Source organism: Myotis lucifugus, unplaced genomic scaffold, assembly GCF_000147115.1.
Source record: "Myotis lucifugus unplaced genomic scaffold, Myoluc2.0 scaffold_0, whole genome shotgun sequence".
NCBI lineage: Eukaryota > Metazoa > Chordata > Mammalia > Chiroptera > Vespertilionidae > Myotis > Myotis lucifugus.
Window position 1 is genome coordinate 41,752,209 of NW_005871048.1, and position 14,029 is coordinate 41,766,237.

The 14,029-nt window shown below is 38.5% G+C and overlaps 2 protein-coding genes and 1 non-coding gene across 9 annotated transcripts in view; 2 read left to right on the forward strand and 1 right to left on the reverse strand.

The window, feature by feature from the left end:
• The window catches only part of AK6 (adenylate kinase 6), a 45,858-nt gene that overhangs the window by 2,913 nt on the left and 28,916 nt on the right, over positions 1–14,029 (forward strand). The gene's annotated exons all lie outside the window — the stretch shown is intronic.
• The window catches only part of RAD17 (RAD17 checkpoint clamp loader component), a 29,146-nt gene that overhangs the window by 2,198 nt on the left and 12,919 nt on the right, over positions 1–14,029 (reverse strand). For 2 of the 7 annotated variants that reach the window (XM_023751065.1, XM_023751054.1), the window contains exons 10-16: positions 13,758–13,869; positions 10,793–10,993; positions 8,496–8,581; positions 8,218–8,364; positions 6,512–6,661; positions 3,833–3,953; positions 388–445 (exon numbers count right to left, since the gene is read on the reverse strand). In XM_023751065.1, coding sequence (XP_023606833.1) covers positions 388–445; positions 3,833–3,953; positions 6,512–6,661; positions 8,218–8,364; positions 8,496–8,581; positions 10,793–10,993; positions 13,758–13,869 — 875 coding nt within the window. The remainder of the gene's footprint in view (positions 1–387; positions 446–3,832; positions 3,954–6,511; positions 6,662–8,217; positions 8,365–8,495; positions 8,582–10,792; positions 10,994–13,757; positions 13,870–14,029) is intronic. The other 5 variants (XR_002828381.1, XR_002828382.1, XM_014452054.2 and 2 more) reach the window with 5 other exon arrangements.
• On the forward strand, positions 7,545–7,673 carry LOC111825608. Its single transcript, XR_002828801.1, has one exon. It is a non-coding gene; the product is annotated as a small nucleolar RNA SNORA11 (small nucleolar RNA).

A 14,029-nucleotide genomic window follows, 5' to 3' on the forward strand; every position in this document is an offset into this window, starting at 1 on the left:
TTGGATTTTCTATGATAAGTAAATAAAAGATAGTGCTTGGTCATTGCAGGCTTCAAATATAGGCAAGAAAATCTCTTGATAGGAAAGCGGAAAAGGTGTTTCCAGATATGCAAAATTTGTTCAACTAGATGATTTTAAAGATTCTCTGCCTTTGTGATTCCATGATTCTATTTATTCTGATATTCCACTGTAAGCTGGTGAAAATACATTTTTATATGTAATAAAATGATGGGTCTACAATGCAATCATGGTCTTTAATCACTGGGTCCAAAATATATTTCTTGGATTTTACAGATAACATTTATTGATTGTATACTGGAAAAATAGATAGCATATTCAGTGGACATTTCAGTAGCAGTTCTTTGAAAATTAAAATCATCAGCTTACCTTCCAAAGTGTCGATTCAGAGGAAGCCTTCCAATATCTTGGATAAAAGAAATCTGAGCTGAAACAGAGATTTTAAAAAGCTTTAAATAGACATTTCTCCAAAGATATATAAATGGCCAATAAACATAGGAAAAGATTCTCAAAGTCATTAATCCTTAGGAGAATGTAAATCAAAACCATGAGATATCATTTTATACCCCATGAGAAGATTATTATTTAAAAAAAGAACACAAAAAGGTTTGGCAAGAATGTAGAGAAATTGGAATCCTTTTGCACTGCTGCTGGGAGTATAAAATGGTGTACCTGATGTGAAAAATGGTAAGGCAGTTCCTCAAAAAATTAAAAATAGCATTACTATATGATCTCACAATTCCACTTCTAGGTATACATCAAAAGAACTAAAAGTAGGATCTTTTAAAAGTTATTTGTATACCCTTGTTTATAGCAGCACTATTCACAATAGCCAAAGGGCAGAAGCAACTTAGGTGTCCAGATGAATGGGTAAACAAAATGTGGTATATATATACAGTTATTACTAGTCTCCAGCCTTAAAAAGAAAATTCTGATTTATGTTATGAATGAACCTTGCTAAATGAAATAAACCAATCACAAAAAATTGTATGATTTCACTTATGTGAGGTATCTAGAATAATTAAATTCATAGATAAAAGATAAGTGGTATTGGCAGGGTGGGGGTAAGTTAGTGTTTAATGTGTATAGTTTCAATTTTGCAAGATGACAAATTCTGGAGATTGGCTGCCCAATAAGGTGAATATGCTTAACACTACTGAACTGTATACTTAAAAATGGTTTAAGATGGTAAATTTTGTTAGGAGGAAACATTTACTCAAGAAAATCTGCCCAGCCGGCGTAGCTCAGTGGTTGAGCGTCAACCTATGTACCAGGAAGTCACAGTTCGATTCCCGGTCAGGGCACATGCCTGGGTTGCGGGTTCAATCCACAGTGTGGGGTGTGCAGGAGGCAGCTGATTAATGATTCTCTCTCATCATTGATGTTTCTATTTCTCTCTCCCTCTCCCTTCTTCTCTGGGGGGGGGGAAAAAAAAAAAAGGCACCAACCCTCTAATTATGTGGTTCTGGTGTGGCCAACAAAACAGAAAACTACAAGAGTCTGCAGCATTTGAACTAAGACCTGCTTCCTCTCTTCCTCAGCTTTAGGGAGACTTCACTGCAGCTGGGTGCAGCCAAGAACATAGGGCTCCCTCCTGGTGAGTGTGGTCAGCTAAGAGTTTGGGGCTCCCTTTCTCCACTCAGCCCCCATCCACAGGATGGGAACTCTACTCCAATGGCAAGCAGGTGAATACTCCCTCCTCCTCAAATTGCAATGGCCCTTGCCCCAGCCCATTCGTAGGGCAGAGGGTCCAAACCTGGAAAAGCTAAGCCAAGCCAATGAGAGACTACCTCCAGTTGAACACCCACCAGAATAGTGGTCAGGGGTTTTGCCCAGGGGGAAATGGCATTCCATATGAAGTGAGAACTCTGAAGCTCTACTCAAAGGAACTGGCTTTATTTAAAAGAGTGTGGGGAAGCTCAAACTTAAGGGACATCTTAAAATAAATGCCTCCTCTTAATTAAGAGCAACAAGTTAAACATAAGCCAGCTACTTCATCTGAAAGAAAGAAGAGCCCTCCTGGGGTCAGAACAAACCACGAGATACCATACCTCAAAGTCTACACCTGCCCAATTTAATTCTATTAGACTGGGATAATTTATGTCCCTGGCACTGTTGAAACTGATAAACCAATCAGCTAGTAGAGGGTAATAGGTTGGTTTGATGCCATACAAGGCAGACAGTTTAACCAAGAAATAAAGCAAAGAGAAATAAAATCAAAGTGAGCCCTGCTAAAACCACTGTCATCACAAGGAGACTGTGGGCATGCCCAAGGCTGAGCGCTTTGAGAAGATTTCATTAAAATAGTTTAGCCAAGCCGAAGCCGGTTTGGCTCAGTGGATAGAGCGTCGGCCTGCGGACTGAAAGGTCCCAGGTTCGATTCCGGTCAAGGGCATGTACCTGGGTTGCGGGCACATCCCCAGTGGGGGATGTGCAGGAGGCAGCTGATCGATGTTTCTCTCTCATAGATGTTTCTAACTCTCTATCTCTCTCCCTTCTTCTCTGTAAAAAATCAATAAAATATATCTTTAAAAAAAAATAGTTTAGCCAAGTCAGTAAACAAATAAATAAGCAACAACAATAAAAACAAGCTCAGAAGATGGAGGGAAACCAGTATCCAGAACTTGCTACAATGTATTACCTAAAATGTCCAAGTCCAATATTTAACAAAACATTGAGATTATGCAAAGAAACAAGAAAGTATGACCCATATTCAGGAAAACGGGTAAGCAATAGAAACTGAGAGGGCCCAGAATTCAATTTAATAGAAAAAGACTTCAAAGAGCCATTACAAATATGTTCAAAGAACAAAAGGAAACCATGTTAAATAAGCAAAGGGAGGGGGGAGGTAGACAAGGGCACAGTGAAGATGAATGGTGATGGAAAGAGACTTGACTTGGGGTGGTGAACACACAATACAATATACAGATGATGTATTATAGAATTATACACCTGAAACCTATATAATTTAATTAACCAATATCACCCCCAATTAATTCAATTAAAAAATTAAGAAAAAAAGTCTCAGAGGGAAGGTAGTGGTGAGTGGGTGGGTAGAGATTAACCAAAGAAGTTATATGCATATATGCATAACCCATGGACACAGACAATAGGGTAGTGAAGGCCTGGATTGGGGTGGGATCTGAGTGGAGGAGGACAACGGGGGAAAGTAGGGGGAAAATCTGTAATACTCTCAACAATAAAGATTTAAAAATAAAAATAATTAAAAAACAAATAAAGGGGAAACACTTAGTCTCAGTATTATATAGCAACTAGAGTCCCGGTACATGAATTCGTGCACTGGTGGGGTCCCTTGGCCTGGCCTGCAGGGATTGGGCTGAAACCAGCTCTCTGACATCCCCCAAGGAGTCCTCCTGGATTGTGAGAGGGCACAGGCCAGGCCAAGGGACCCCACCGGTGCACGACTGGGGTCGGGGAGGGACCAGGGGAGGGCTCCAGGGAGTGTCCGGCCTGTCTCGCCCAGTCCCAATTGGGGCTGATTGGGGCCGACTGGCCAGGGAGGGACCGCGGGAGGTTGGCTGGCTGGGAAGGGATCGTGGAAGGGCTCCAGGGTGTGTCTGGCCTGTCTCGTCCAGTGTCTCACCCAGTCCTGATCAGCCGGACCCCAGCAGCAAGTTAATCTACTGGTTGGAGCGTTTGCCCCCTGGTGGTCAGTGCACATCATAGTGACCGGAAGTTCCGCCATTCAGTCTATTTGCATATTAGCCTTTTATTAAACAGGATGAGCTGACCTACAAAACGATAATGTTATAAAACACTACTTCTTGGGGAAAATACAAACCCATGTTATTACCTTGATTTCTCATTGTAATGGTTAGCAAAGCAAGATATGGCAACAGCTGAGTTTGGAGGCATAAAGCTGGTAAGCAGAAGTCAGAAAAAAGTGCTTTTGCTGCCAGGCAATTTTCCCGATACTGTATGGAAAAAAAAAAAGGTGAAAGGAAAAAAAAGAAAAAAGTATTCCTAGACATACTAAGTTTATTATATCACAAAAGTATGTAGGCTTATTTACTACAAATATACTTTTAACAGTTTATCTAATGAGTTGTTTAAATGATTCTAGCATTATCTAGTACAGTATTTTACCAACACAACAATTGCACATTTGACATAACAGAAATAAAAGTTTTTTATGCCCGACAAGTATGGTTCAGTGGTTGAGTGTCAACCTATGAACCAGAAGGTCAAGGTTAGATTCTCAGTCAGGGCACATGTCTGGGTTGCAGGCTGGATCCCCAGTAGGCAGCTGATCAATGATTCTTTCTCATCATTGATGTTTCTATCTCTCTCTTCCTCTCCCTTCCTTTCTGAAATCAATAAACATACATTTAAAAGAAAGCAATAGTGATTTAAAAAAATACTTTAGGTAGAATAAAAAAACACTTAAAAATCAAAAGAATTGTTTATAGCCCGGCTGGCCTGGCTCGGTGGTTGGGCGTCAACCTATGTATCAGAAGGTCATGGTTTGATTCCCGGTCAGGGCACATGCCCGGATTGCGGGCTTGATCCCCAGTAGGAAGCAGCCGATCAATGATTCTCCCTCATCATTGATGTTTTTATCTCTTTCTTCCTCTCCCTACCTCTCAATAAAAATATATTTTAAAAAAAGAATAGTTTATGAGCATACATACATCACAAAATTATGCGAGAACATTGTTTCATTTTTTTTTTTAAATACTCACCCAAGGAGATGTTTGTGGTTGATTTTAGAGAAAGAGGAAAGAGGGAGAAAGAGAAACATTGATGTGAGAAACATTAATTGGTTGCCCCCTGCATGTGATCTGACTGGGAATTGAACCCGTGACTTTTTGGTGTATGGGGCTATGCTCTAATCAACTGAGCTACCCTGCCAGGGCAGAACTTATGTTCTTCAGGTAACACAGGTGCAATGTTAGGCTGATAAGGAAAGAAGCACAATCTTGCTTTCAAGGAGCTCACAGTCTTGGAAAGATAATTCATATGTAACTATAATGCAAAATTAGTATGTGCTTTAAAAGAGCAAAGCAAGTCAATAAGGGATTATAAATTGCTTAAAAGTCAAAGTTCTTCAAAGAAATCTGTTGAAATTTCTTAGGCTCATATTTAGCCATGATTTTAGAACTGGAAGACATCTTAGAGATGACCTAGTCCAGGGGTCACAGGTTCAGATGCAGGTAATATAAATCAAAGCAGTGGACCAGCTGGGGACAGTTGTACCTACCACTCCCATTTTCAAGGGACAGATTCTATTCGGTTTCAGCAGATTGCTGCCATGTAAACATATGGGCCAGTGTGGGTTCAGCGTGGCTCAGTGATTGAGCATCAATCCATGAACCAGGAGGTTCTGGGTTTGATCCCCAGTCAGGACACATGCCCGAGTTGTGGGCTCGATCCCTAGTGTGGGGCGTGCAGGAGGCAACCAATGAATGATTCTCTCTCATAACTGATGTTTCTTTTTCTCTCCCCCCTCTCTCAAATCAATAAAAATATATTTTAAAAGGTTGGTGTGGGTCAGTGGTTGAGCATCGACTCATGATTTAAGAGGTCCCTGGTTCAATTCCTGGTTATGGCACATGCAATCAATGTTTCTCTCTCATTATCCCTCTCCCTTCCTCTCTCTAAAAAATCAATAAAAATGTATTTTAAAAAATGGGCCAGTGTTGCCTTACTTTTCCTTTCTTCCCCCCCAGGAGATTCTAGAAATTTTGAAGCCAGAAATCCATGTCCACATTTTAATTATTATACTAATTTTTAAAGATGGGCGATTCATTGAAAATATCTATGTGAGTTACATTCAACTTATGGGCCACATGTTTTTTGACCTTTAATTCAATCCTCTTCTTTTATAGCTGGGTAAACTAAGTATACATACTTATTAGTTGTTAGGTGAAATAATTTATCTAGGTGGTTAGAGGCAAAGCCAGGATTTTCAATTAACGCTAAAATATAATTATAATTATACTTTGATTCCAATAAGTCAACTTACAAAATAGGTACGGGCTTTCAAATTGAGTGATTTTTCCCTAAAAAAATGACTAAGCACTTAAGAAAATTGTTTTTTTTATGTTGTGTCATAATATAATGAAAATTGTGGGCCTAGTAACTATTTCTTACTAAGAATGAAATATCGTTTTTCTTTTTTAAAACAACATGAAACCCAACTTGCCCTTGCCAGTGTGGCTCGGTTGTTTGAGTGTCAACCCATGCACCAACAGGTCGCGGGTTCAATTTCCAGTTAACGGCATATACTTTGGGTTGCAGGTTCACTCCCTGCCTTGCATCGGGGAGCATGCAGGAGGCAACCAGTTGATGTTTCTCTCACATTGATGTCCCCCGCCCCCTCCATCCTTCCCACTCTGAAAAGCAATGGAAAAAATATCCCCTGGTGAGAATCAACTCCACCAAAAAAAACACAAACAAAAACTTTATTGACATGTAATTCACATGCCATAAAGTTCACCTATGGAAAGTGTACAATTCCTTTTTTTTTTACCTTTTTATTTATTAAAAACCATTGGGGTTTGTGCAACGGCCGAAAACTTGATCCTCCTCCTTGGCAATGAGCAAATCCTCGGGCTTTGTTGGAATGTATCACACCTCTTGTAGCTATTGACGTACTATATTCCCTGAGTAAAGAGCGGGTCTAAAAAAGAAAGGATGTGAAATAAAGAAAATATGAGATTTATAAAATAGTACTAATGGTATTTCTGACACCAAAAAAGGACTAACCATATTTAGCCTTTTCAACATCACTGCAGGCCTAAAAATAATATGCTACAAGGTTATTTAAGACAAGTCCAACTAAGAAATAACACTCAAATGCTATGTGTCAACTCTGATTGGATCTTGGATGAGAGTGGGAAAAATGACTTTAAATACATTTTTCAGACAACTGGGGAAATCAAAATAAGGACAGTATGTTAATTTTCTTAGGTGGGAGGCTATTCTGCTTGTTTGTAACAGACTAATGTTATTATGGATGCTTAAGTATTAAGTGTCATGATGTTTGCAATTACTTTCCAATTATTCAGCTAAAATAAGTCTGTAAATACACAGAGATTAAGCAAATGTAGCAAAATGTGAAAAACTGGTAAGCAACAGTTAAAGGTACACAGATACTCATTGTACTATTCTTTCCATTTGTCTATAGATTGGAAAATTTCAAAATAAAAAAGTATAAAAAAATTAAGCAAATACAATTGCTGAATAATGAAACTCTAAATATGATACACTATATAAAAATGTTTTTATTTTATCTTTCCTAGTTTTAATTATTAATGCTATTTCAACATTTAAAACACAGAGAAATATTAACATATCAAAACAGTGTTGCCCTGATTGGTTTGGCACAGTGGATAGAGCGTCGGCCTGCGGACTAAAGGGTCCCGGGTTTGATTCTGGCCAGGGGCACATGCCTGGGTTGTGGGCCCAGCCTCCAATCAATGATTCTTTCTCATCATTGATGTTTCTATCTCTCTCTCCTCCCTTCTTCTCTGAAATCAATAAAAATATATTTAAAAAAAAATTGGGTGTGGAGAGAACAGAGCGACTGAAGAATGGCTTTTCTGTGTATAACACATCCAGCAGCAACTTGGGCTTACTCCTCACAGGTGGCAGAATACTATGGCCTTCCTGTGACATTACACCCTATACATAAAAAAAAAAAACAAAACCAAAAAAACAGTGTTAACCAGGTTGCAGGCTCGATCCCCAATGTGGGGCATGCATGCAGGGGGCAGCCGATCCATTGTTCTTTCTCATCATTGATGTTTCTGTCTTCTCTCCCTCTCTCTTCCTCTCTGAAATCAATAAAGATATAGGTTTTTAAAAAGTTAAGAAAAACGTACAAATTTTATAGTGAATGATTTCAATTTATAAAAAGGAAACCATTAAAAAACTAGCAGAAAGTATAGAAAGTAGTTATTTTCCTTCTATCCACTTTTCAATGGTTGTCAAAATTTCTATATATTAATTTTATAATCAGAAAACAACTTTAGAAAAAATTAAGTGTTATTTTATCATCGGGAAAATCAAGTTAACTGCTGAAGCTTCATTACAAACACTGAGTTGGATGAATTAATTTTCTCATAGCTATTAAGTTATATAAGTCACGTCAAATAATTAAGAATAAGAGTAAAATTTTTTCTCAATTCTGAGGAAATAGTAAAAAACAAAAACATTTAAGTCAAATGGTCTTACATTCCAGTCACCACTGATGATATCTGCAAAACTCAGAAACTCACTGGCTCTCACAAGATCATCTACTTCCGTGAAGAAATCTATGTAGTTTTGGTGAAGATATAAATTAAATAACTCTCCTGGCATGTGTGACATTTCTACCACTTCCTATAATATAAAAAAAAGCACACGTGTATCATTTTGGTAAAAATGCAGTGGTCAAATATATATGCCCACAAATGTAAATAATATATGTCTTGTAAGTAGTACTTAGTGTTACTAAAGATTTTACACTTTACCTCAGGATGAACAAGTAATGTATCCCGTTCATACTCTGATAAATGGGAGGGCAATCGAGGGGAGTCTACTTCTGTTACAGATGCTCCTATAAAAAATTTCCAGATTAAAAAAAACATCTTTATAATTATATAGCACCTCTTATTTTAAAGTTTTCAACACTTTAGGTACATAATTGTAAAAATACTAATTGAACTGTTAAAAATAACTGGAAGCTTATGTGAGTTGCCTCGCTATTAAGAAAAATGTAGAATTCTGATATCTAGATTATGGCATTTCTAGAATTAAAGCACTCCACATTTCACCTTTCCAGCTCTGAGTTGCTTTCTTCTTTTTATTCTCATCTCAATATAGAGGCCTTTACAGCTTATTTACTATTTGGCGGATGACACACTCTGCAGGAGAGAAGAAGAAACCCCATTCCCTAATACAGAAGGTTATAAAAGAGTGTCGAGGAGGAAAAGAGTGGAAGGAAAAGAATCAGTGAATGGCCACTCGGCTCCAGAGGCCAGAGGAGCCAGAGACAGAGTGTCTTCATTTCCACCTAAGTGATGCCTGTTTCATTTTCCTCAGGTGGCACGGAGGTTTCCATTTAGAAATCCCAATTTTTGATAAGAACGATCAATAGAAAGCAGGCGTAAGAGGCATTCACAGAGTTTTATAGGAAGATAAAAAACAGTAGCTTGAAACAACAGGGTTTTTGACAACCGGAAAACAGTCTCAAATAGTAATGGGAGTGATAGCATGAGGTTTCAGTGAATTATTTGCAACATTTTACAATTCACGGTTATTTGCAGCTATTTTACAAGAGATTTGGAAAACTGAGAGAATGTTGAGGATACTGTACACATAAGACTTTTTTATTGTTCATCATGAACTATTTTTTGTTATAACATATAACTATTCTAAACTATAGCAATGATTTTTCTTTTAAAAATCTGTGTAAATTGTTTTATAAAAATTGCACCTGCCCTGACTGGTTTGGCTCAGTGGAGAGAGCGTTGGCCTGCGGACTGAAGGGTCCCGGGTTCGATTCCAGTTAAGGGCATGTACCTTGGTTGCAGGCACATCCCCAGTAGCGGGTGTGCAGGAGGCAGCTGATCAATGCTTCTCTCTCATCGATGTTTCTAACTCTCTTTCCCTCTTCCTTCCTCTCTGTAAAAAATCAATAAAATATATATTTAAAAAAAAAAAACTGCACCAGATAGATTTAAAAAAATAAAAAAAGAAGAAATCTCCGCTGGCTGGTGTGGATGTTGGTTGAGCATCATCCCATGCACCGAGAGGTCACTGGTTCGATTTCCTGTCACGGCATAGGTCCAGATTTCGGGCTCGATCCCTGGTGGGAGGCATGCAAGAGGTGGCTGATAGGTATTTTCTCTGTCTCTGTTCTGTCCCTCCCCCTCTCTCTAAAATCAATACAGCCCGGCTAGAGTAGCTCAGTGCTTGAATGGTGACCTATGAACCAGGAGGTCACAGTTCGATTCTTGGTCAGGGCACAATGACCAGGTTACAGGCTTGATCCCCAGTAGGGGGCGTGCAGGAGGCAGCCAATCAATGATTCTCATCACTGATGTTTCTATCTCTCTCCCTCCCTCTCCCTTCCTCTCTGAAATCAATATAAAATACATATATTTAAAATCAATATAAATATTTAGAAAAATCTTAATTTTCTTCCTTTAGGATCATAGACTGAAAACTGCTATTTTCCACATAAAAGAATAGGAATTTGGGATTTTATTGAAAGAAGAGACAATTAGAGATGGGTAACGGGGGTAAAGAGGCTGAGGAGAAGCAGCCATTAAAGACAAAAGAGGGTAAAGAATTATTAAAAAAAAAAGAAGAGGGAAAGGAAGAACATTTCTGGTTGGGGACAAAACTGCTAGTGAAGGGACCAGAGAAATGTAAGAGAATCCAAAAACCTGAAGCTACCTAGCAATTTGCTTAGGGCCCTGGTGGCCAGAGTTCAGTGCTAAGAGGACTTGGGCAACCAACACTTGCCACTAAATGTCTAGATGGATTGATGTCTTACTTTTAGTAAACGATAATTTTAAAGACTTACGGACATTAATATGGCCTGGAGTACTTCGTTTTTGTGTTTAATCCCACTCATATTCCAAAAATACTCTATCTGGATAAATACATTTTCCTGCATAGGCCTTGCCAAACAGCATCTGATCTAGTCCTAGTTCTTTGTTATGAAAGAACCAAACACATGACATTAAAAATTTTTTGGTATTTTACTTCAGTTGTAAGAATAATATCTAACAAACTTTTAAAAATGTGTAAGTTTTCTTACTTTTGCAATATAGTATTTTCCCTAGAGCTCTGAAGAGAAAGAGAGAAACATCTTTTCCACCAATAGCTTGGACCTCTTGATTTTCAAAAACCTTATCAGATTTTTTTCTTCGTCTTGATTTTGACAGCACAGCATCTGATTTTAATGAAGACATTCCTTTTTTCCTTGGGCATAAATTGTTCCTTCCTAAATAAGATACACCCAAGTGACAATATTTAAAATAAAAATAAAAATATGAAAGCTAAAATTAAGAACACTTCAGATACAGTTATACTGAGTATTCTAATTAAGAAATATTTTTTAATAAATAATAATTATAAAATATCTGAACTGAGTCAGAGTCCTCTTTGAGTTACTAAACTATTAAAACAGATTAAATGTCATCTAAAAGTATTTCATGACACATTTCAAATTTTCAGATACACATCCTATACAATAAAAGTGTAATATGCAAATTGACTGAACGGTGGAACAACGGGTCAGTGGGGGGGAGGGGAACCTGGCAAGCAGGTGTCACCAGGCCAGCCAAGGCGCATGCCAGCGGGCAGAGGGAGGGGACAGCGATGGGATGGGGGGCGCGGGCAGCGGCAACCAGCAGCAGCAGGGCGATGGGAGCTGGTGCCATCCCTGATCGCCCATCTGGTCGCCTCCCGCAGAGGGAGGCCACGGGCAGCATCAGCAGCAGGGCAATTCGGGGCAGGGCCGCCCAGCACCATCCCCAGATAGGCCTGTCGGGGTTGCCTCCCGCAGAGGGAGGCCACGAGTGGCCATGGCGCAATTGGGGGTGGGGCCGGCCGCTCGCCAGCCCGCACTATCCCAATCGGCCTGCCAATCACCTCCCTCAGAGGGAAGCCAGACTGCGGCTTAGGCCCGCTTCCCCTAAGCCAGTGGTTCTCAACCTTCTGGCCCTTTAAATACAGTTCCTCATGTTGTGACCCAACCATAAAATTATTTTCGTTGCTACTTCATAACTGTAATGTTGCTACTGTTATGAATCGTAATGTAAGTATCTGATATGCAGGATGGTCTTAGGCGACACCTGTGAAAGGGTCGTTCAACCGCCAAAGGGTTCGCAACCCACAGATTGAGAACCGCTGCCCTAAGCTGTCAGTTGGATATTCCCTGAGGGCTCCCAGACTGCGAGAGGGTGCAGGCTGGGCTGAGGGACCCCCCTAGTTCACGAATTTTTGTGCACCAGGCCTCTAGTTCTTTAATATAGTCATACCCATATCACCTCGATTTCTCAGTGTTTTGTGCAAGGTACTATTCTTGGTACATAATATGTATTAACTAATTTAATCCTCATAAAAACCTTATCAGGAAAAAACTACTATTAGGAAAAGAACTACTATTATACAGATGGAAGAAATGAGGTATATTGCCGAAACCGGTTTGGCTCAGTGGATAGAGTGTCGGCCTGCAGACTGAAGGGTCCCAGGTTCGATTCCGGTCAAGGGCATGTACCTGGGTTGTGGGCACATCCCCAGTAGGAGATGTGCAGGAGGCAGCTGATCGATGTTAAATAATATGTATTAACTAATTTAATCCTATAAAAACCTTATCAGGAAAAAACTACTATTAGGAAAAGAACTACTAAAAGAAAAAAAAAGAAATGAGGTATAAAGAACTGGCTCAAGGTTATCATTTAGTAAGTGATTTGAATCCAGGCAGCCTAGTTCTGCAATCCATGCTTGATAACTATTCTTTATTACCTCTACTGATGTGGGCAGTCTCCAATTTTGAATATGTTTGTGTTCAAATTTCATTGATAATTCTATTGTTTAAAACTCAAAATATATCATTTAAGAAAAGCAGCCTGGGATAGCAGAAAGAACACAACATATGCGTTTGAACACTAATACTGTTTCTTTCATTAGGCTGATCTGAGAATTAAATAAAAAAAACATAATTGCTAATACAGTTCCTGATCTACTAAAAAATTTAATTTTCTTCCCTTTACAATTTCAGAGCTCAGAGCAATAATGTTAAAAATGATAGTTAGGATCCCAAAGTGGCCCACTTCAGTCTTTCTAACACATAATTCCAGTAGTGAACCTAAAGATCATTTACCTTTAAGTTTCTACAGAAAGCAGAATTCTGTTTTCAGTTGTGTCAGGCTGCCTATTTTATTTCTCTACAGTTATTTTGAAAAACAAAGTTGTAAACCAGATGAACATGTTACACTTCTGGGTAGAAATTAGTACTTCAGGTGGATTTTGAGAGCTCCAAAGATGGCTTTTAATTTTTTAAGGTCATTTCTGAATGTTAAGCATCAACATTTGTTCAATGTTTTCTGATAAAGACTGTGCTCAGTGAAATATGACTACTGGAGTAAAAGTGTAACTCATTGCCATTAGTGGGGCTATCTCTATAATATCATAAGGCTGTGCACCCCTTTTACATATCAGTAAAGGGAAACTAATTTGTTAAACACATCATATATATTATTATGAAAGAAGTTCAAAACTAAACCTACATGAGCACAATATTATTAAATTCATTAACAGCTGGCCATTTATTGAGCCCTTATTATGTATCAAGCACTGGAATAAATACAAGTATTACTTTGCTTACTCTTCACAGAACTCAAGAGTTTTTGATATAAAAGGTGAGAAAATAGAGGCACAGAAAGATTTAGTCACCTGTAAGATTGTCACTGCTAAGTGGCAGAGCCAAGGTTTTCACCCAGGAAGTCAAATTAACTTTCAAAGGTAAAGTCACAAACCACATAAATGAATTAGGTTTTGTCTCAGATGTACAGATACATACGATGACATATTCATAGGGGTCTGTGCATGCATGTATACACATATATTATGACATCGTCTCAATAAAAAAATAGTAAGTGGAAATAGGTATACATCAATTATAAGTTAAAATATGTTTAGTCTGATTTCATTTCATGAACAACTAAGAGAGAGCAGTCACCTATATAATGCTGTAAGAATATATCTTCCATAGTTACCTTTTGAAGAAGAAAACTGGAGGCTGTTGATTGCACTTCTGATATCACCAGAGCATCCTTGACAGAGCAACTCTAGAGAAGTTTTATCAGGGACGGTAATATTTCCTCCATTCTGAAATGAGAAAATTAAAAATCTTAAATGGTTTCCTAAATAAAATAAAACACACAACCAAAAACTCCCTCTTTTTATAAATTAATGGAAGTACATTAGAATCTTTCAGATTTGAATTAAGGTGATAAAGTAGTATATTGATTATTTTTATTATTTCTTA